We start from the raw sequence: 23460 nt of genomic DNA, 5'->3' as shown, positions 1-23460 counted from the left end.
GAGATGAGCTCCCTCAGCTTCTTTGTTCTAGTCCTTAACATTCACTGTTCTGCATCCCTCTGATCCTAGACCCATCCCTATTCACTAAGGCCAATCCTGAGATCCTTCTCCTGCCTCCTCTAGATTTTGTTCTTTAATTGTCTCCTCTTTCATATCAACCTCTTCCTCACCAGCTCTCTTCCCTGTGCCTCCATTCCTAACAAACACCTCTCTGTGATCCTTCTGCCCCACCCAGCTACTGTTCATCTCTCTCATTGCTAAACTTTAGGCTTCTGCCCCCACCCTGCTACTCTGGTTGCCCTATTAAAGTTCATTAACAGCTTCCTAGCTGCCAAATCCAAGGAATGACTTTTTCTGAGTCCTCGATTTAGCTCTACAGACAAAGAGTCTCTGTCCTTACCTTTCTTCATGCCTCTTTTGACATATTCTCCCTTGGCAGTCCTGACTCCAGGCACAGCAGAGTATCCATTACACCACCTAGCTGCCCTCAAAGGACATTACTTTTATTAATTAGATTAGCTCCTGTACCTTACAGATGGGAAAGCAGAAGCCCAGAGCTTGAGTTACTTTGTTAGGCAGTGTCCTTCCTCATGCCCAAGAGGGATTGTATATAAGGGACTTTTTGGCTTACTGATCCTAGACTGGTCCTGAGGTGGGAGTAGGGGATAATTGATGGGTATCCCACTCCCTGGTCCCCTCACAATGTCAAGAGGTGAGGAATGTCTCCAGTGATGAATTTATGGGAAAAAATGGATTGGAATAGTACAGAATGGTTAGGCACACATGTTGTAGTTTATCACCAGAAAGGTGGGATAATAGATCTAAATGTCAGAGCTTAGGGAACTTCTTTTCCTATCAAGTTGGCCCACTAAAAAAAGGTTCTCCAGAACCATCGGAGTCATTGTCAGTGTGAGGACAGCATTCTTTGTATATTGTCTGAAGAACCTGTTGGTAATGAAAATGAAACATGTTCCTGTGTCCTGGGAAAAGCAATTTCAGATTCTTATGAAAGGATCCTGAAAGAAGTATTCCTTAGCCATCTTCTCTGAATGAAAATTAGGGACACAAAGATCAGGTTTCTCTTGATCCTTTAGGGGTTATAGTTGTCCCAAATGTACTTTACTGTAGTAAAGCTCATCTTTTCCATACTGATGTTGCCTGGAATGTGATCACTAATTAGATTTCCTTTTCTTGCAGCAGCTTTTTTCTCCATTAGGTCTAGGAACACAGTCCTCAAAGGTTCAGATTGAGATATAGGATCAACCCTGTCCTCAAAGCAAGAGTACTCTCCTCAAACCTTTCCCACCCCCACCCTCCACCCCTCAAACTTTAACCCTGACATTCATATGGACTTAACTCCCAGCGATAACTTACTAAATGTGAATAAACTAATGGTGGAATGAAAGGTTTGGTTCTCCAGTTAGAATGAGTTCACAGGGGTGTAGGAGGCTGAAATCACATAGCCTCATGTTCCTACCAAGGCTTGTCTTAATTATATTAAGTGGCAACATTTTCTGCTAGGTGTAGGCTGCCTTAAGAAAAAAAAATCAAGGCATAATTTTATACATCTTTTTTGCTAAAGGTAGTATTGTAGTGGGTAAATTCACTTCTGGTTCCTCAAAGTTTAGAAAGCAACATATACACTGCGAAATAGGATGACCTTCTCCCACTTTAAAGATCAAAATGGCCTGGCCATGGTAAGGAGGAAATTAGAATTCTTCTATGAACCAGCTAGGTCTGTCTCAGAGACCATCACAAGGACTATAATGGAAATTTTCAGAATTACATTCTCTTATTAAACCTGAATTTTCAGTTAACTGGTTTAGGCTTTCGATATTTCTTATAATTTTCATTGCTTCCATTAATTTATTGTGTAGGCAACCCATAATGCTGGTAAACCAGGTCCATTCTGTGGCTGAAAAGTGATTTTCCTGTGGAATGACAGAAGTGCCATAGGTGCAAGCAATTTTATTTTCCTCAAATTTAGCAATCATTTTAAACTGTACAAACATAAAACAAACAGTGCAACTATAAAAACTTTTAAGGTGACATGCATACTTTAAGGTGCAGCTGGATTGGGATGGGGGAGGTGCTGTCTTATGTTGGCATCTTCTGTATTCTCTACTTTTTTTTCTAGTTCCTTATACAAAAGCAGTCAGCCAGGAAACTTCGCTTGGAATGCTAAAGTGAGAGTTGAACACCCTGAAGTCTGATTGCACATCTATATGTGACAAACAAAAGAGAAAATCTCCCTTGTCTCCTCCTCAGGGTAATAGGGCAATGAGATGGAGGGGTAGAGTAATGCAGGGCTGGGCAGTCAGGCCGGGAATGAATAGATCAAGGATGAAGTTCGTGAAGAATTTAAGGAGGTCATATTTATAATTGAGGATGTCATTTTTGATTTGCGGTTACTACCCATTGTTAGCTCTTCCTTCATCTTTTCATTCATTACATTTTCTGAACAAATTATTTTCTATATTAGGTGAAGATGTTTGAAACTGGGAGGAACTGGCTAGGAAGGAGGGTAAGAGCTAAGAAAATGGCTTCTTCTTTAATCGTGGAATCTACGTTCTTTGTTCTTAAACATTTCTTTTGCCCAGAAAGCAGAGGTAGTAGGGGTGGAGAATATCATTTGTTGGCCCAGGGAAGCTGATGATGCTACCTCTGGTTCTTTCATAACACCATTCTCAAGCTTTTCTATTCTCACAGTGACATTTCTAAAGGCAGGAAATGGGTCCATTGGATCCCTTATGGGAGGGAGGGATAATGGAAAGGGATAAAATTAGCCCTATAGCAGGAGGTAGATTTTTCCCGGCCTGATATAGAAACAATTATGTCTGGATTGATGGTAATTCAAATCCTAAACTTAAAACCTGAAAAGTGAGGTTTTCTTTGAGAACTAATTTTTCCCTTTATTCAAGAAACCTATGTAATTTTGACATTTACTCATAAGAATAGCTCCTAGTATAGTTCTCTGGAATAAGTCAGTTCGCCCCATGGGACTCTTCAATATAGCATAGCTACTGGTCCCCCTTGAGGCAGGGGACGGCACTTTCTGGCAGTGACATTATTGGTTGTAAATTCTTAAAGTAAATCCATAAATGGCATCACAGTTATTAAAATATTGAAATAGCCAAATGTTTCAGAACTGCAATTCAATTAACAAGTTATATTTTATACACAAAAAATTTAGAAAAATCAAGTGTGATATTAAAAGCATAAAACTAAACAGAAGGAAATAAATTTCTACAAGAAATCAGAAATATTTACATGGAGATTTCAAGGGCAGAATAAGCTGCTTAGATCATAGAATTTACTTTTATTTTAAATAACTTTAGCTACCTTAGCTGTTAATACAATAAAAGCAGAAAGAACAAACTGCCTTTTTTCCACATTTAATCAGAAAATTGTATCTACAATAACTCAAAAGACTTTGCCCTTTGTCCTTCCCCAACCCTTCCAAAAAATTATTGCATTTTCCCCCAAACTGTACTTTCTCTTTTTAATCCCTTGCAAATGTACACATTTGTGCCTCTATGGCTGGAGGCATCTTGATTTAAACCATCTTTAAAAAAACGGAATGGGGAGGAGGAGGTGCAAAATACTTTCTTGAAGCCAACAGACATAGAATTGCTAGAAGAAGCTGATTGTACACACAAGCTGCCTGGGGGTGGGATAGGCTTTACAGAAAGATGACAGCCTTTTGTAGTTGTTTTTTTGCTGAAGGGCACAGGGCTACCAAGCCCTTCCTCCATAATGGGGTCAGAGTCAAATCCAGCTGAAATGGAGTTTCTTTCTCCACTTGGAACTTTTCATCTTGGTTCTCCTCCAAAAGCCTTCATCCAGATAAGAAGCCAATGACTGATTATAAAAATAAGAACAATTAAATTTGGCTCAAGAAATCGATTGTCCAACTGTTCTGCCGCGTTGCTCTCTCAATATCCAAGGCCTTTACAAAGCAAAAAACACCTCCCCAACCCTCAGCAAAAAGCAAACCCCTTTTTTGCTCCATATACTACGACCTGAAGAATGGCTGCAGATTGAGATATCAAAAATCTCAGAAAAATATATAATATATTTGTATATCTCTGTATGTCTATTATTTAAATTTCACATTCCTTTAAAAGTGGTTATTCAGTCAGTAGCTGCTGAAGGAGGCTCTTCTGCTGGGCCTGGGGGTTCTGCGGACCTGATGTGGGTTTTTGAGATCCCAGGGGCCCAGGCTGGTTCAGGTAAGGGTCCCCGCCTACCAGATTCACTGTACACTGGACGTCGGCGAACACCTGAACCTGCTGCACCTGCTGGAACACAAACAAAAGCTGTGTTGAGACAGAAGGCTCGGCCCCCCCGGCTCATGAGTGCGTACTACTTGAAGTGGGAACTCACTAGAGCATTCCTCTAGTCTGTAGTCACCACAGAGAAGAACTCTTCTGTCTTCTTGTCCTATAAAAAGAAAATTGCTGCACTCATTTTGCTCAGGGTTCTAGAAAGTTCACACTTTAAAAATAAAACCAAAATTGGAATGGCCAAGCTGCCTACAGGGTTGCCATCATTACTGCAAATGAACATCACTTGTAATACTAGTTTAATGGGGAAAGCCCAGTTTCACAGACTGGGGACCAAGTGGTGGTTTGTTTTTCATTTTTGTTATTTAGCTTTTAAAGCATACTTTACTAATGAATCTACCTTGTGTCACTGGATAGACAAAAGGCAATGGCTGCATTAACACACTATTATAAAGGAGAGACCACCACAGATCATCATCAAAAGACCACCCCTACAATAGTTAACTGAGAGAATTGTTTTGTCTAAATTCTGTGTCATGGGAATACAGGGAAACAGTATTTTTACATTTGATAGTTTCTCATATAAAAGATACATTTGAATTACATCCCTCCCCGCTGCCCTGTACCAACATCTTCCCCCCCAACCCCCACCCCAGTATAGCAAAGGTCAGCTCTATTAACATTCATGTTCTGCTAAGAAAGAATTTCTAGTTAAATTGTTCTAGTACTTTCTATCTGGAGAATAAAACTTGTTATCCATCTCATACTATTCAGCCATAGTAATCAAAAAATTATTGGGGATAATATATTGCCTACTGAGCCCACCCACACAAACCCCTGCAAATGACCTCAAGTCAGGAACTTGTGCTGAAGCTCCTTGTAACTTTATACTTTTAAAATATGAGGTTTTATTGTTAGACCAAAGTATCATTATATCACATTAGGGATGTACTGGTTTGTTAACAGCAGTTCATGCTTGTAAGGCCTCTTGGAAATTTTGCTTCAGTCTTTACAATCTTTACTGAATAAATAAACTAATACGCATTAAATTCTAATGAACACATTCTCAAGTTCCCCAACTGCCACTGGTAAACCTCCTCCATCTCTATACCATCCTACTCCCTAATCTCTGATAATCCTTCTCCCCTGCCTGCCCTCCGTACCAGTGAGGTTTGCTCCAAAAGCTATCTCAAAATTTAAATTAAGTTATCTTTGAGTAAGGCTCACTTTGTCTCTTTCAGAGCCTGATGGATCAACTGAAGCATTATTAATAAAAATTGTACAACCTCCTGAAGGCTAGCTTAGCTTCCTTCTCCTATAGCCTTTATCTCCCTGTAATACATCTGAAAAAACCAAAACTCTCTCAGTTCTTACGAGCTGTTTGTGTCTTCTCTCCATTCTTCAGAAATCTATACTCCTTCCTTCCTCAGATCTACTCTTATCTCTGCTTTACATTCACTGAACACTTATTAAGCATCTCTCCAACAGATCCTTTGATGAAAAAACTACCTAAATTCTTGTCCTCAAGAAGGTTCTAATCTAAAAAGGATAGGACCCATCCACAGATAATTATGGCATCTGTTATATTCAGGTGGTGTGCATGCAAGAGAACAAGCAGAATGGCAGGGGAGAGCCAAGCAAAGTTGGAAGTTTGGGAAAGGTACCAGTGAAGGAGGTGGTCTTGAATGGAGAGATGTTGTTCTAGTATTTCAAAAATGGGACATGGTGTGTAAAAACAGATACAGGTAAAAAAGTGGGATAAAACTGGGGAACATCAAGTCACCTATTCGGTTAGAGCAGTGGTTCTCAAGCTTTTTGGTCTCAAGACCCTCTTATACTCTTAACAACTGAGGACCCCCTAGAGAACTTTTGTTTATGTAGGTTACATCTGTTGATATTTACTAAATTAGAAATTAAAATGTTTTAATAATATTATGAAAATGGTTTTGACTTTGGAGGGCCTTGGTGATGTTCATGGGTCCCCAGACCACACTTTGTGAAGTACTGGGTTAGAGTGCAGAATAGAGGACAGCAGTTCAAAATGCAGCTGGAGAGCTTTAAATGCTAAACAAGGGAATCTGTATAGGAAATGGAGAGCGACAAAAATTGTTTTTAACAGGAGAGCGCTGTGGTCAGACTTGTGTTTTAGCAATACTGTTTTGGCAGTTCTGTAAAAGATGGGCAGGGAAAGAAAAGATTAGAGGCAGTTTTTGCCTCTGCTCCCCTGCCCTGCAAAAGGATGACAAAATTGTCATTTTTTTCTCTCTTCATATTTATTTCCTCTAGTCTTTTCTTTTCCATTCTCATTCTTACCACTCGAATTCAGGCTCACATCCTGACTTATGCTAGGACTAATGAAGTAGCTTATGAAATGACCTCCCCGTATTTAGTTTCTTCTGTATTCTAATCCATCCTGCTCATCACCACCACTAAGTGAAAGCACCTATGTCATTCCATCATTTCCTTACTCAATAATTTTCTATGGGCATAGGACTTAAAAGTCTAAATATGTTAACCTGTCCATCTCCTTTCTCCCCACGCCTTTCTCTAGCCTAGTGCCCTGTACATCTCACACCTCATGCTTTAGCCAGATAGCTTCACTGCCCTCAGAATATGCCTTGCACGTACCTGCTTTATTGCCTTCACATTCAGCCTGTAGCATCTGCTCAGCTAACTCTCATGGGATCCTTTATGGTCCAGCTCAGTTTGCACCCCTTCCATGAAGGTTCTGCTGACTGCCCCAGCAACTAGTGAGTTATTTCTCCTCTCAACAAGCACTCACCATCCCTACCATTCATTTAGTACTTAAAATATATTGCCTTCTCTGGCTCTTTTGTCTTTTATAAATTTGTGTCTTATCTCCCCAATTAGATTACAAGCTCCTAGAGGGCAGGGGCTGGCTCTTGCTCTTTGTATTCTCCACAATGCTAGCCCTGCACATAGGAGGCACAAAATATATTCAATCGTGTGAATGAACCACTATTTCTACAAGTGCCCCCATTAAACATGAACATAAACAGTGTACATATAGTTACAAAAATGACCAATTAAGAAATGTTGAGCTGGCCCACACAATTAGTACCTCTGATAGATCTATCCTTATTTCTCACTGACCTGGGCACTGCCATCTGATTCTGTTTTGAGAATGTCAGCTGATGAAAGCTGATTGCAGTAAAGGCCTGTGTGTCTCAGTGCTGGATCACTTATCTGTTAAGGACAAATTCAAGAACAATTACAAGTGCACTGTTTAATTCAAGGATAATTCCATTAAAATTAATGATCAATGTTTTGAAGAAAACAAGAAGTTGGTGATTGATATACCACACCTAAATGCTAGTATACACTCCTAAAATATAAAGGATTCCTTGTTTTTGAAGTTTACATGACAATTCTGAGCATGGCATGATAAAAGGGACTTGGAGGGACCACGACTTATTCAAGTCTTGTGTTATTCATTAACCTGTATTTCTGGGTCTCATGCTCCAACTGCTGCCTCTGCTGGGCCTCATTTAGGTTGTGGAGGAGGAAGAGGGAAAAGATGGATGAAGAGTCATTAATTCAATTTATTTTTTTTAAATGAAAAATTTTATTTTTTCCCCAAGTGCATTCAAAACAATTTCTAACATTTGTGTGTTCCAAATTCTTTCCCTCCTTCCCTGCCCCCCTCATTGAGAAGGCAAGCAATTTAATATGGGTTATACATGTTCAGTCATGCAAAACATATTAGTCATATTGTAAAAGAAAACACAGACAAAAAAAACACAAGAAAAATAAAGAAAAGGTATGCTTCAATCTGATTCAGACTCCATCAGTTCTTTTTATGGAGACAGATAGCATTTTTCATCATAAATCATTCAAAATTATCTTGGATCATTGTAATTAATTCAATTTAACGAAAGTTTGTGAAGCCTCTAATATGTACTAAAGCACTAGAGATACTGAGATAAAAATTAAATAGTCCCTGCCTTCAAGGAACTTATATTTTACCTAGCTGCAACTTGTACACAAGACAAAGAAGTAGAATATAATTTGAAGAGGGAAAAATAAGGGAAAGCTTCATAAAGGTGATACATGTGTGGGGTCTTAAAGAAAGGTGAGGATTCGTAAAGACAGAAATGAGAAGGAATTGTATTCCAGGAATAAAGGAAAGTCTGTAAAAAGGCATGGAAACAGAAAATGGAATGTCATGTTTAGAAAAACTAGTACTCCAGTGTGGTTGAGATACAGAGTTCACAAAAGGCAATAATGGAAAAAAAAAAAGTCAGAAGGTACAAGGGCACCAAAGGGTTTCAAATGCTAAGCTTGAGTAGTATCTATTTAATCGTAGAGGCAACAGGGAACCACTGGGGATTTTTAAGTGGGGAAATGATGTGTCTTAGGAAGATTATCTTGGAAGATGTACTCAGGTGGAATGGATTGTAAAGGGAAGAAGCTACAGGCAGGGACACCAATTAATAGTCTATTAAATAGTACAGGCTAGAGGTGATGTGGTGTTAAAGCAAGATGGCAGTCATTTAAATGGAAAGAAGGGGACAACTACAACAGATTTTGTGTTGTTAGAATTGAGAGAGCCTGGCAACTGATTAGATGTAGAAGGGTGAAGAAGATAAAAGTGTCAATGATGAATCAAAGGTTTATAATCAGAGTGACTGTGAAGACTGGTGATATTCTTAATAAAGAGAAGTCTGAAAGGGGGGGGGGTGGTGAATTTAAGTATGGAAGATGACAATCCATTTTGTTCATACTAATTTTGATTTGACAATGGAAAATCCAAATAGAGGGCAATTTGATATCTAGGTAGAGGTATCCAACAGGCATACTCTTTCCTATCCTGCAGTACCAGTAATCCAGATTTTTATCAGACTCATATATGTATGTATGTATATATGTATAAATACAAAGGTACGTGTGTATACATATGCATGTATATATCCACAAAATATACAATACATATCTATACGTGCACTATAGATATGTATATGTTTAGATCTATATAATTAGACGCTAGCAAAATTGTGACCAAAATCTGCTTGATTATAGATGATGAAAAATTCAGGGCATACTATTTTGTAACTATAGTTGAAAAGATAGCAACATTTGTTAAGTTTCAATAATTAGCTTAATGCCCAGTATGTCTTTGGCCTCCTTTTTTCTAGGAACACAATAGCTTTTTCATTTGTGACTCAAGACTTCATTACAACCCCAAGTACTTCCACCTCACATTTATATTTTGACATACAGGTTACAAGTAATCATAGAACCTTTCAGAAGAGACTTCAATGTTCAATGAGACTAACTCCTACTGTCAGGTACCTACCATCTCAATCACCCTAAAATCGCCAAAAGACTTTCTTTACAGAACAGCATCCAGGCACTGACTCTATTTCTTACTGCCATTCAAGTTAATTCACATGTAAACCAATTATAAAGAATGATTTCAGTATAATTTATATAAATCTTTTTGTATAATTTGTCTCATTCTCTCCCAAGAATATGCAACTTACAGAAAACAGGGGCTTACTGAGGCCCCACACACTACAAACATCTATTGATAAACAGGCTCTGACTACAGTACTTGGGGTAACATATGAAATAAAGGAGAGGTGAGCTCTAAGGCAGGGATTCTTGACCTAGGGTTAAGTGAACTTGAAACTTTTACCATATTGATAACAGTATTTCAATCATTGGTTACCTTTGAAATACTATGTATTTTATGCATTTAAAAAAAATGTTCTAAGGAGTCCATAGATTTCACCAGACTGTCAAAGTGGCCCAAGATTCCCAAGATGGTCACAAAGCCTCTGGACATGTGCTATTACCTTCTCTCCCAATATCTTCCTTATAACAAACTTTTTTAAACTTGAGAGATCAAGTATGAACTAGCAATTTTGAGTGATGGAGTACAGGCAGAATATATAAAAAAGTTCTAAAAGGGTTTAGATAAATCTTATGAAGGGATGACAGATTCTTAAAAGGATCCATTAAATGATTATTAGGTTATTTTAGAGTTACAGTAAAACCTCTGAAGGTTGATATCATGAACTACAGCCATACCTTTTCACAAAATGTTCTTTGCTACTCTTTATCAGATAAGTAAGTACTGGGTTAAAAAGATCACTGACTTTTTATAGTGTTTTAAAGTATATGTAATTATTTTCCTACTTTGGCTTCTAAATACCCAGAACAAGGAGGCAGAAAGGAGAAGTGAAAAAGAGTAAAAAGTGTGAGGTAGAAATTCCAGGAAAGAAAAGCTACTTTTTTTTCAAGTCAATGAGATTATCATGGTAATCCTAAAAATCTTATCCAGTGGTTTACTCTTGGGTCAGGCCTCCAAAATTCCAATCAGGGAGGTGCAATGCAGTGAAGTGGGGAAAAACTTATAGACGCCAAGTCTTTGCTTTTGTCAAGCCTCTAGGGACATCTCTCTTTCAGGTACTTTCAGAGACATAAATAATGTTTACTCCTGTGACATGTGATATTATTAGGTGTTTAAATTTGGAAGGCTGGCACTTCAGGGATTGCTTTTTGTTACTTTTCCATCAATCAATAACGTTATCTGACTACTCGTCAGGCACTATGCTAGACATTAGGAGGGGGTTCAAGAAATATAGTCATGATTCTTTGCCTCAAGTAGCTTGCAATGTAATGGTGGAACTAAGGCATTAACAACTGAAAAGTTAAATAGAAATACAAGAGATATCACAAAGCAGCATATGTTTAATTGTTAATGAGTGGTATAGACAGTAAGTATCAAGTATTCAGAAGAGACTAGAAAAGTTGTCTAGGAAATAGGGAATGCCATGATAAAAGTAATAGAAGTGGGAAGGCCCAAGGATTATTCAGAGAACAGAAAAGGATCCAGTTGCAAAGGGTTTGTAGGGGAGAGCAATAAGACGGAAGGCTAGAAGAATCAGCTGGAACATGATAGTGGAGGGTCTTAGATGCCAAATTCAGAAGTTGTGATTTCATCTAGAAGGCATTCAGAGAGTATTGAAGCTTTGTAAGGTGGGGGGTGGGGTGGGGATTACCAGTTGGGAAAGCTGTTTGCAATTACTATTACAGCAATTTGAAAAAACTACCACCAGCTGGGTCTTGGTTACTAGACAATGGAAACAAACTTTGTTAACCAAGTCAAAGATTACAGTATACTTTTCCAGTCAGAACATCTGAGCCATAAATCTTAAACTAAGTTAAACTAACTTAAATCATAAACTAGCATTAGTATAACTCGATTCAACAAATGCTTACTAAGAACCTATGGTATGTGTGCCAGGTGACAGGAATATAAAAAGAAAACAGTCCCTGCCCTCGAGGTGCTAACTATTTTCTACTGGGGGAAGGGGATACAACATCAAGAAAGTAAATACAAATCTACAAAGTCACAAAAAGAGAATTTAAGAAGCACAGAGTGCTAGGAACTGAGGTGGTGGGGGTAGAAGGGAGCAGTTTATATGGTAACTAAGTCATAAGGACACTGGAGATTCTAAGAAGTGGAGGTAAGAAGAGAGGGTATTTTAGACACGGAGGACCACCTAAGCCAAGGCAGAGGTATGGGACTGAATGGTAGGTTCAGGGAATATCAAGCAGGCCTGTTTGACTGGAATGGAGAGTTCATGAAGGGGAATAACATGAAATTGGAGTGAAAGGGTAGGTGGCCAGTAGCAGATTGTGGAAGACTTTCGCTGCCAAGCTAAAGATTTTGTATCTTAGTGGCAACTGGGTGCTTTTGAAGATTTTCAGGTGAGATCATTTTCTAATTGATACATCATTGGAGGAACTGACTTATACAAATCTTGTTATTCTTGCTATAAATGAAAGCAGAAGACAAAAGGAAGTTGCAGCTAAATGGAAAGGTATCTTACAGGTTCTCTTTGGAGAAGGAAATAAAGGAGTTGGTTTTATTGTGTACACAAAGGAAACAATAATATTTGTTTAAAGTGCAATTGGTCATCTCACAATGAACATCTGTAATTGTCCAAATTATGCTATGCAGTTGGACAGGGCCAATGATGTTGGGTACATCAAAATATCTATCTGTGGAAACTACAAATAGATAACGAACTGAAAAGAGGGAAAATGGGCGGGACTGCATTTGGAGAAAAGTCCTGTTTTTAATGGTTCTAATTGCTGCTGCTTCTTTAAAAACAAAACACAATATTTTTCTGATGATGTTAACTGATTACAAGTCAAATAATACCACAACTGCTAAAGAATCAAAATTGTGGAACATCTAGGGGGCAATAGGTAGGGTATGATATATATTACCAAAGAAGAATTGTGCATAAGAATTACCATAAAAGATACTATCCAAGAGACAAACAAAAAAGGAAATGGGTTGGTCACTTGATGCAGACAAGGGTTAACATTTGGGAAAGCTTGTATGCTCTACTGGTACAGAAATAATATTTAACAACATAGTGGAAGATATTTTGCATGTTGGGTAAAGGATGTATGAGAGGGGGAAAAATTATGTCATGGACAAGAAAAAAGCACTGGAACTGGAATCAGAGGAACTACATCCAAATGTCACTTCTGACAATTACTGTGATATCTTAGGCACGTTACTTAACCTCTCTGGGTCTCAGTTTCTTCCTCTATAAAAAGATGGAATTGGACCAGATGGCCAATGAGGTCCATTCCTATACAAAATCCATAATCCAATGATCTTAAAAGTTACATAAGCAGAGAAAGCTGAGATAGGTTGCAAACTTGGAGGGCTGGGTTGCAATTTTGCAAGCAGTGGAGACAGTAATTAAGTCATTAAGATGACAGGTCCATCATATGATTGAAATATTAGCACTGAATACACAGGCTCTAATCTACATGTCAGCAGTATTTTCTCTCACTCCACTCCTTAGAGCTGAGTCTAAATCTTTTTTTGTGCCCCAGATCCCTCTGACAGTCTCTGAAGCCTATGGAACCTTTCTCAGAATAATGCTTTTAAATCCACAAAATCCACAGAATTACAAAGCCAATAATGCTGAAATACAATTATCAAATATGAAATGTTCCAAATTCACAGACTCTGGGTTAAGAAGTACCATGGAAGCAGTCCAGATAAATTCTTTTAGGATATACAGAAGTAAAGTAGTCCTCTCAAAACTTTCAAAATTTGCCTTTTTTTAAAGTACTAAAATCTGAGAACATGCATCATCATTGTATTCTTACATTACTGCAGGCAGGGCATTTTCTTACTTTTTTTTGTTTTTTGGTCTGGACCTGTGATTTTATCAGTATAGAGAACCCCCAGGTACAGAAACTTCCTCCACTGATGCAGATGAATAGTTCTTCTGTAACTTACAATCTTAGTTGTCTAGGACACTGAGACGTTAATGAATTTTTCTCATGGGTATAATACAGCTTAATATGTGTCAGAGGTAAGTGGAACTCAGGTCTTCATTATTCAAGGATGTACTCTATCTACTTCAATATGCTGCCTTTCTTGAGATACAACATAAATGAATACATCTTTCAGCTAAGGAAGACTTGAAGAAAAATGCTACCACATATCAAAAACATCCAAAATATGTGATGGCAAATAATGTTAAGACCACTATAATATCATAAAGAAAAAATATGCTAAGGATAAGAAGTTATGAGTTTCAAGTCAGGATCAGTATGCATTGGTTTATAATAAATTTAGGAGACCAAAATGTTATGCACACCAAATACAGTGTAAAGTCACAGGAAACCTCAGTATATATGTTTAAGCTTACAAATATAGTTCTGAATCATTACTAATTTGAGAAATGTAAATTAAAACAACTCCGAGGTACCATATCACACCTATAAGATTGGCTAATATGACAGAAAAGGAAAATGATAAATACTGGTGGGGATGTGGAAAAATCGGGACACTAATGCACTGCTGATAGAGCTGTGAAATGTTTGACAATTCTGGAGAACATGGGCTATAAAACTGTATACTCTTTGACCTAGCAATACCACTACAAGGTTGTATCCCAAAGAAATCAAAGAGAAAGTAAGAGGACCTATAGGTACAAAAATATTTTAAGCAGCTACTTTTGTGGTGGCAAAGAACTGGAAATTGAGAGGATGCCCATCAATTGGAGAATGGCTGAAAGATTGTGTGTATATGACTGTGTTGGAATACTATTGTGCTATAAGAAATGATGAGCAGGATGATTTCAGAAGAACCTGGACTTACATGAACTGATGCAAAGTGAAGCAAGCAGAACCAGGAGAACACTGTACATAGTAACAGCAATACTGGATGGTGATCAACTGTGAATGACTCAGCTACTATTTGTAATACATCCAAGACAATTCCAAGGGCCTCATGATGAAAACTGCTAGCCACCTCCAGAAAAAGAACTGATAGAGTCTGAATGCAGATTGAAACATAATATTTTTCACTTTATTATTTTCATGGTATAGTTTTTGGGGGTGTGTTTCTTTGTTTTCTTTCACATGACTACTACTGAAATCTGTTTTACATGATTATACATGTACAACATATATCAAATTACTTACCATCTTAGGGAGGTAGGGTGGGAAGGAGAGAGGGAGAGAATTTGGAACTCAAAATTTTAAAAAACAAATGTTAACAATTGTTTTAACATGTAATTGAAAAAAAATAAAATATTCAAAAAAAGTATAGGCCATAAATTTCACCATTAAGTGCAAAATTACAGAAACTATTTATTGTGACTAAAAAGAAGTAATAGAGAGAAATAAAGTGCGTGCGCGCGCGTGTGTGTGTGTAGAGACAGAATTTATATTGTAGTACTAACCTGCTCAGAACACACTGTATTCATTCCTGGCATCTGCAATGAACTCATCTGCATCTGGCCCATCATAGGGTTCATGTTCTGGACATTTGTATTTCCTCCTGCCATGGATACGGTGATGCTCATATTGTTGTATACTCCTGGCTGTGCAGGTGTAGGCTGGTTCTGATTGAACATGCTGTTAACTCAAAAACAGTTTGGATTACATACCTTGGGCCTAAAAGTGGGGATAATATACCTGGGTCCTATTTCTTAGGTGAAAGATGGCACTTAGAATTTTATAATCTTGGCTTATGGGAAATAAACTAAAGCATATTACAATGAGATACCCCATTACATAGGAATATAATTCACATTGAACCTGGACTTCTTTAAAGAGTTTATTAATCAAAATGAGAACTTTAAAATAAGTCACTAATGATATAGTGCTATGACAAGGACAATAAAGACAACATTACATGAAACCTTAGGGTATCTTGATAACATTTAGAACAAATTTAAGAGACTATACCAAATAACTTAGCTATAGTAGGACTTAGGTTAAACTGAAATTACCCTAAAGCCTTAATAATTCACCCAAAATCAATATACTCAAATCAACTTGCTTCAATTCAGTTTAATCCAATAAGTTAGTAAGTATCTCTTAATGTTTTGTTTTTCTATCTGGCTAGCAGAGACCCTTACATATAAAAGATGCTTCATAACTGTTACCTAAAAACTACTGCTCACAAGGGGTTCCCACCCTGCCCCTCCAATCCCAGGCTTTTGTTTATCCTGGCTTAATCGATTCAGACCTTTATGTTTATATCTTTAATGATCTAAGATTCCTTTTTACTTAGTTTTTATTTGAGTACTGAACCCTAAGGCCCACAGTTCTGACAGTCTTTGCCTTTCATTAGAGAGTAGGTATGGTTTAAAAAAAAATCTAAAATGATCAAAAGCATAAGACCAACCAACATTAAAACAAAATGCTAAAAAAGCCATGAAATCATATTAAATTTTAAAACATTAATAAAATAATAAATTCAGGCATAAAAAATACCAAAACTTAGGAAAATAGCATGGAGTACCATGCAAAAATATGCAGTAGGATTAAGATACTTGATTATTAGGTAAACTACCTAGGCAAATTTGTTTAGGACAAATAATTGTATTGGTTTTAGACAAAATGATCTATCTTTAGGTGAGTTGGTTTTAGACAAATTTGTCTGTTCCCACTATATTTTATCTGTCTGGCTTTACTGGAGAATGAAATGTTCCTCAAAAATGAATATTCCAGATAGTTGAAGCTTGCCCTCTGAAATGATACAGCTTTAAAAAATGTTAACCATTTTATGTGAATCTTTAAAAAATACATCAAACTTTCCTGCCTTCTTAAACAGACAATAATGAGCATAATGTATAATTTTGTTTCAAGGGCAATATCACAAATCTCATTTTCTTATACTGTAATGCCCTCTGAGGTTACTGATGGGCATGGGCCACTTTCCCTTACACCAAATGACCCTAGACAGAACTTAGACTATTGTTTAGTTGTTAATTTTGTAAACTCTAAGGTCGCCTTCATGCTGATTGCTGATGCTTCTCTCTTTTCTGGCATGCCTTGTTCTTAGAAAAGTCAAATAACAAACAAATTGCTGGAATAGATTTACTATAGATATATTGTATCTTAGACACCAACATGCACATGACATGAGAATTTAATAAATATGTATTAGTAAATGGTCCCTAAATCTTTCTTCACTGATAAACTGAAAATGACAATTATATAATCAACGATTATAATAAAACCAATTTTATGATTGTTTATCGTTAAAAAAACTAATATAAAGGTATAATTTTCAAATAAGACATTATTTTGGTTTTTTCCCTCCTCCTTATCATTTATTCCTATCTCCTCTATTAGACAGAATCAATGACTTGTGTGAACAGGGTGAATAAGGGGTGTTAATAAAGGAAAACAGGGTCTAATTTTTATGAACAGATTGTTAGATGCAGTGGATTTTGGTCATAATATAAATAATAATTCTCTTTAGGTCACAGGTGATAATTTAGTCTTTGATTTAATTTTAGCTACTAAAGTCATTACAAATATAAGTATTAATCACTTTTGCTACTTTAAATTCTTAAAGATAAATCTGTCCCCATAAAAAGCCTTTAAGAATAAATCACAAGATTAACAGGAACTAGGTTTGCCATAAAGAAAACTCCTTGAAAAGCAAGAAGTTGGAAAAAGTACAGGCATACCTTTACATATGTTAACCAGTGAAGTGTACCCTGAGACAAAAAAACGAGATGACTAATTCCATTTCTAGGAAACAGAAAAATCTAATATCCCTACTTATTAAATATAGATATTGCTTTGGCTAATTTTTGCTAATATTCTAATTAAGAAATATTGTAAAAGTCTGTCCAGGAAGATTAAATTCAATACATGGGGTAGAGCAGTTGTAAGGAACCATACTTTGGTTCCTAAGGGACATGTGTCAATTAACATCAGGACTATAAAACATCCAGAGCCTATTTTGAATCTTCAGTCTCTTGCTAGACTGTGAACTCCTTAGCTGCTTATAAACTTGCTCAGATCATCTCAACTCTAAAAAAACCTTCCCTTGACTCTTCTACTTAATCCACCTATCATCCCATTCCTCTCTACTTCACTGATTACCTTCTTAAAAAAAGTGTTTCACTTCTTTACGACACCCTTTTTTCCTCAAACCTTTACAATATGGCTCTTACTCTTACTACTCTACTGAAACTCCTCAGGTCACTCGTGACCTTTCTGAATCTGGAGACTTGTTTCAGAACTTATGCTTTTTATTCTTTGATGCTTTTGTTGGACGCTATTGACTTTGTTCCTCCCCTACTGCATGTGCTCTCTTGCTTTGGCTTCAGTGATATATTCTCCTCGTTCTCCTACCTCCCCCTTCCTCCATCATGTCCTTTGTTGGCATCTCACTCACTTCCTGTCTGCTTAAAGTGGACATTCTCTAAAGTTCTGATGCTGCCTTCTTTTTGTCTTTCCCCAGTCCCCAGACCACCTCATGCATGTCTAAGCAGACGACAGCTGAAGACTATACACCGTCACTCTTACTTGTTATTGCCAATTGCTCCTTGCTGCCAGGTCTTCATGTCTGGTGACTGGTAGCCTGAAGAGGGCTGAGTTTGCTGCAGCATAGGGCTTTGGGAAGGAGGAATCTGTAGTGACATCATGGGACTGCCAGGGCTGAGAGATGGAGTAAAGTTGGGTTCACCTTGTTGGCCTAATCCTGGAAAAAGAGATAAAATATTTTCTATTTTGATCATACTAGACTGTAGCTCCACCTAATCTTTTAAAAATGTTGCTCAATCACATTACATATTTTAAAATTTTAATATTTTACTTTTTCCCCAATTACATGAAAAACAATTTTTAACCTTTTTTGGTAAAAAATTTTAAGGTCCAAACATTATATATTTTTTTAAAATGCTTTTTAATATAGTTAAGTAAAATGAGAATTGCAAAACTACTGTCAGGCACGCTACAAAGAAAACCTTCAATGCCTCATTCTAGAATGGCGGTGGTCCTGGAACTCTCCAAGTAGAACAAAAACTATGCCAGATGCTACCAAACTGGAAAAGTTTTGAGTTTGAGCATTTGTCAGCCTGTGTCATCCAAAGAGTGGTTAACTAAGTATAAACTGGCCACGGGATAACGGTTATGATTTCTGCCAGTAAAAGGGGAACTGAAATCAAATGAGCATTTAATTATGTGGCAACTATGTGCCAGGAACTGGGGATTCAAAGACAAAATGAAACAGAGCATATGCTCTTCTGGATGGTCACATGGGTATACATATGTATGTATACACACATACAACACACACACACACACAAACACACACACATACACTTCCAAAAATCTTATTGTAGTTTTAAGATTTAGAAGCTAATAGCGAATCATAACCCCAATTCCTGGCTTTAAATGCTTCAACTGCACTAAGAGTTTTGGAATACCCTATACATACACACATGCATGTATGCATGTATACACACAAAATTATCACAGGGTATTTTGGAAGAGGCAGAAACTCATGGCTGGGGGTAGAGCTCAATAAGGTCCTTTTGTAGGTAGTGCTTAATCTGAACTTTAAAAGAAATAGGGTTCTAAGAGGTAGAGGTCAACAGGCAGTACAATCAAGGCATGGGAGACAGCCTCTACAAAAACAAGGATATAGGAAATGGAATGTCATTTGTGAAGAACAGCAAGGTCAATTTGCCTATATGAAGGGAAGCAAAGTATAAACAGTCTGGAAAGAGAAGTTAGATCTTTAAATATCAAATAGAGGACTTTGTATTTAATTCTTGAGGTAATCAATAAACTAGAATTTACTGATTGGGGGAAACAACTTCAGTAAAAATATCACTAGCAGCTGTGTGGAGGATAGACTGGAGACAGGAGAGATTTGAATCAGGGAGGCTAATTAATTAAGAGGCTAATGCACTACTCAAAATGAAGGTGATACCAGGTTGTGAGATTAGGCAAATAACCTCTCCTCTCTAGGCCTCTGAGTGTGGTGGTTGTGTGAATGGAGAGAAAGGGATGGACATAAGAGGTGTTGAAGAATTGAGAAGACTTGGTAATTAGATTTGTATGGAAAGGGAGAATAAGGAATCAAGGATGATTCTGAAGTTATGAACTTAGGTAGGAAAGGACAGGTTGTTATTTCAAGAGAAATGGGGAAGTTTGGAAGCATGGGAGGTTTTGGTATATGCTTTGTTTTGGATATATTGAGTTTTAGATGCTAATAGTACATTCCAGATGGAGATACTCAACAGAGAACTGGAGGGAAGAATTAGAGTTCAAGAGAGAGAGACTAAGGTTATATACAGATCTATGAGTAATCTGTGCAGACATGGTAGTTTAACCCCTGGGAGCTGATGATGTCAGCAGGAGAGGACATACAGAGAGAAAAGCGCTCAAGACTGAAGCTTCGGGGTAATGAGCCTCGGAGTCAAGGTATGGGATATGGATGCTATAAATCACCAGACAGAAAAAAAGCCAGATATGTTAGAGGAGAAACCAAGGAAGACTGTCATAAAATCCCTAAGAAGAAAGCATACAGTCATTAGTCAATGCTGCAGATGTCAAGAAAGGCATGAATTGAGGAAAGGCTATCAGATTTGGGTACTCACAGAACATTGGTAACTTTGGTCAATTTTAGTTGATTAAGAAGGTCAGAAGCTATATTGCAGAGGGCTTAGAAGTGAATGAGAGGAAATGAAGCAGAGGCAGTAAGACCAGAGAGCTTTTGCTAGGAGTTTGGATATGAAAGGAAGGAGAGATGCAGGATGATAGCTTGAGAGGGTATAACAAGATCAAGTGATGGTTTTTTAAGAGATCAGATACCAGATTTTTGAAAAATTGGTCAAATTTTTTTTCAAAACCTTCGGTTCACACCAGGTGCCTATCGCCTTTTAATCAGCTCTATGTGCCCTCGTAATGTAGTCTTACGTGATGTAGTCTTATTAAGACAGATTTGTTCAACTACTTGCATTGTACCCCTTTCTGTACATTTAAGTTTTAAGAGATTTACATCAAAGGCAAATTTAAGTCTAAAAACAATCTCATTCAGATCCCTAGCACAATGAAATCTAGTGCAGTGGACTCTTAAAAAAGTGAACTAAATGAAATTAATATCAATATACATAATACAAAATGGCAGATCATCCACCTGAGACCTTGATCATTGCCACAGAAACCAGGTGGTTCGAGAAGTAGAAACTTAACTAGTAAGAGAGATAGGGAATGGGAATGGATGACTCCAAGGTAGTGTGTGCATACTAGCCAGTGTGTATACCAACATGTGGTAATCATGAATTTATCATGGAAAGCCTCTGACCAATCCCTTCAAGTAACTGTAGTGAGGTTAATCTGGGTAAAGGTTATAACGAGAATTATGGAACATTAATATAAACATCAATGCTAGAAGGGTCACTACAGGTCAACTAACGCAAACTCATTTTTTTATAGATGAGGAATCTGAGGCCCAGAGAGGACAGGTAATTTGGCTAAGCTAACACGACTCCTCAAGGGAAGAAATTGTTCCATTTTTCAAATCTTTGTAATGCCAGGGCCTAGCACAATACTTTGGGTAGGCTAGTTTGTGGCAGAACAGGGATTTGAACCAGGTCTTCCAATATCCAATATCCAATATTCCAACATACCACTCTTTCCACTATACTGTCATCTTCTATCAGGGTCATAAATACAATGATAATGAAGCAGAGGCTTCAATGCAAGAATCAATGTCTGGTTACCAATTCAGCCTTAAACACCTGAGTCTACAGAGTTCAAAAATCACTGGAATGGGGTCAGGGTCCATGCAACAAAGAAGGGTAGGTAAAGCACCAGCATAGTTCCAAAGTAATGAAGTAATGTCCTGAACTCAGTCACACCTTCTGATCAGGAGAATTTAAATGGAGTCTAGGACCTGACAGTCTTGATCAACTGGTCCATGTGTACATTCTAAGAAAGAACTCCACTGAAGGCAAAGGACTCACAGATGGGAAACTTTAGAAAGGAGATGAAGCCAAACATTGGACTCATGTAAAGAATATACATGACAAAGTCCAACAGATAGCTATCTCAATAACAATGAGGTAAAATTTCTGGAGGCAAGATGGAGAAGGATCCAATGCTAAAACAAAAAGCTGAGCAGGAAGAGGTCTCAAAGTTAGGGTGATCGTTGATCACACATATAAACAAAGAACAAAATGGAACTGAAGAAGGGAAATTCTGCGACAACCAACTTAGGTAAGTGGAGTTTAGAGGATAGCCACAAAACTTCTCTAGGTCTCTGGTTGTTCATCTGTGAAATGAAGGTGTTTATCTTAATAATCTTTAAGGTTTTTGTTTTTAGCTTCAACTTGAGCCTAAGAAAATTAATCTTGACCAATTGGTTCTGCCCATGTTGGCTCATGAAAAGCCCGGTAAGCTGCTTCTCTATGGAATGCTGACAGAATTCAGACATTTCTCCATTTCCTTTGATAATAGACTTTTCGTAATTTTACATAAAGAACTAACAGTTGAACTGCTTCACTAAGGGCTCAAAGTAGGGAAGGGAGAAGAGTGCAGCCAGTGGAAATGGCCCAGGAAAGAATTAGAGGGTAGAGGGACTGGAGTCAATGGTGAAGGTGAAGAATAGGGTGAGGAGTTGTAATGCAGAAAGAGAAAGAAGGAATGATAAATGATTATGATCAGATAAATGATCTTCAGAACTCATAAACATGGAAATGGAACTGCTGTAAGTGATGGCATTCCATGACCATCTATATGTACCTGATGTAAAGCAGAGGAGTAGCTCGTGGGAAATGAGTAAATTAAAGAACTGGAAAACTAGGATGTTTGAGGGAGTATCAGTATTTTTACTGAAGTGCCCTAGTATGAGATCTTGATTGAGCAATTATTGAATTCATTGAGGAAGAAAGGAGATTGTCCTGCAGGTAGGAGTGGTTTGTACATAACAGCTACCAGAATTTTGAATCGGCGATAAATATGAATTGAACGAACCTCAAAGGAGGGAAGATTGCTGAGTGACAGAGGAAGAATCTGGAAGAGGCAAAAAGAGTAAGAGATATTTTGGCTCCCCCATCATGACCAATGAATAAGAGGTATGACTGAAAGTGCAAGCAATACTGGAAAGGGTGGTCAGAAATGTTGGGTTATCAGAAGGCAACCACATCTCACTAAGTGCCAGATGATGGAAGGAGAGTAAAAGAAAAGGTTTAAGGTGAAAGAAAGCTTAACTACAATTTAGTTTAGTTTCCGTTTCTGTTCTGTTGTTTTAATAATTGTATTTCAGCAAAAAAATACAATAAAATACAGATGTATGCATTTTTATGTCTTCTCATTACTTATCTATACGCAAAATAAACCTACCATAAGACCTAAGCTACCTTTATCAGTACCATTGTCACATGGTGGCAGCTACTGGAATTGTAGGAATAGAGGATCAGGATGAAATAACCACTCTCTATGGGAATATCTTGCACATTCAAACTAGTTAATTGAGAGTAAAGTGAATATCTGAAAAGAAAGGTAAATAGCAAGAGTGGGATACTTAAGTGGTCCATATCATTAATGTTAAATATAATATCACTAAGACCTTTTTGTGTCAAGTATCCTTTGGCAGTTTAGTGAAATCTATGGATTTACCACTAAATGGTAAAATAAAATAACAAAGGAAAAGAATAAGACTGAAATGTAATTATGAAAATATCAAAACCCCCAAGTTCACAAGCCCTAGGTTTCATTACAAACGTCTATTCTAGGACAAAAGGTACCAAATTTTTTTTTGAAGGCTCCCACAACTCCAACAAAAATAAATTGGGAAAAAAAACTCCATAATACTGAGGAGGGGAGAGTAAAATGTTGTGTTCTC

General features: G+C 37.3%; 1 protein-coding gene across 6 annotated transcripts in view; it reads right to left on the bottom strand.

The window, feature by feature from the left end:
- Positions 1-1953: 1953 nt before the first annotated feature.
- The window catches only part of NCOA1 (nuclear receptor coactivator 1), a 228768-nt gene continuing 207261 nt past the window's right edge, over positions 1954-23460 (bottom strand). For 3 of the 6 annotated variants that reach the window (XM_036748133.1, XM_036748131.1, XM_036748135.1), the window contains 4 exons: positions 18132-18306; positions 15041-15215; positions 7401-7493; positions 1954-4301 (listed from right to left, as the gene is read on the bottom strand). In XM_036748133.1, coding sequence (XP_036604028.1) covers positions 4131-4301; positions 7401-7493; positions 15041-15215; positions 18132-18306 — 614 coding nt within the window. In that variant the 3' untranslated portion in view covers positions 1954-4130. Of the gene's footprint in view, positions 4302-4386; positions 4444-7400; positions 7494-15040; positions 15216-18131; positions 18307-23460 lie in introns of all 6 variants that reach the window. The other 3 variants (XM_036748136.1, XM_036748137.1, XM_036748134.1) reach the window with 3 other exon arrangements.

This window comes from Trichosurus vulpecula, chromosome 3 (assembly GCF_011100635.1).
Source record: "Trichosurus vulpecula isolate mTriVul1 chromosome 3, mTriVul1.pri, whole genome shotgun sequence".
NCBI classification, from domain to species: Eukaryota; Metazoa; Chordata; class Mammalia; order Diprotodontia; family Phalangeridae; genus Trichosurus; species Trichosurus vulpecula.
Note: the sequence above shows the minus strand (reverse complement) of the source record. Positions and strands in the feature narration are given on the sequence as shown.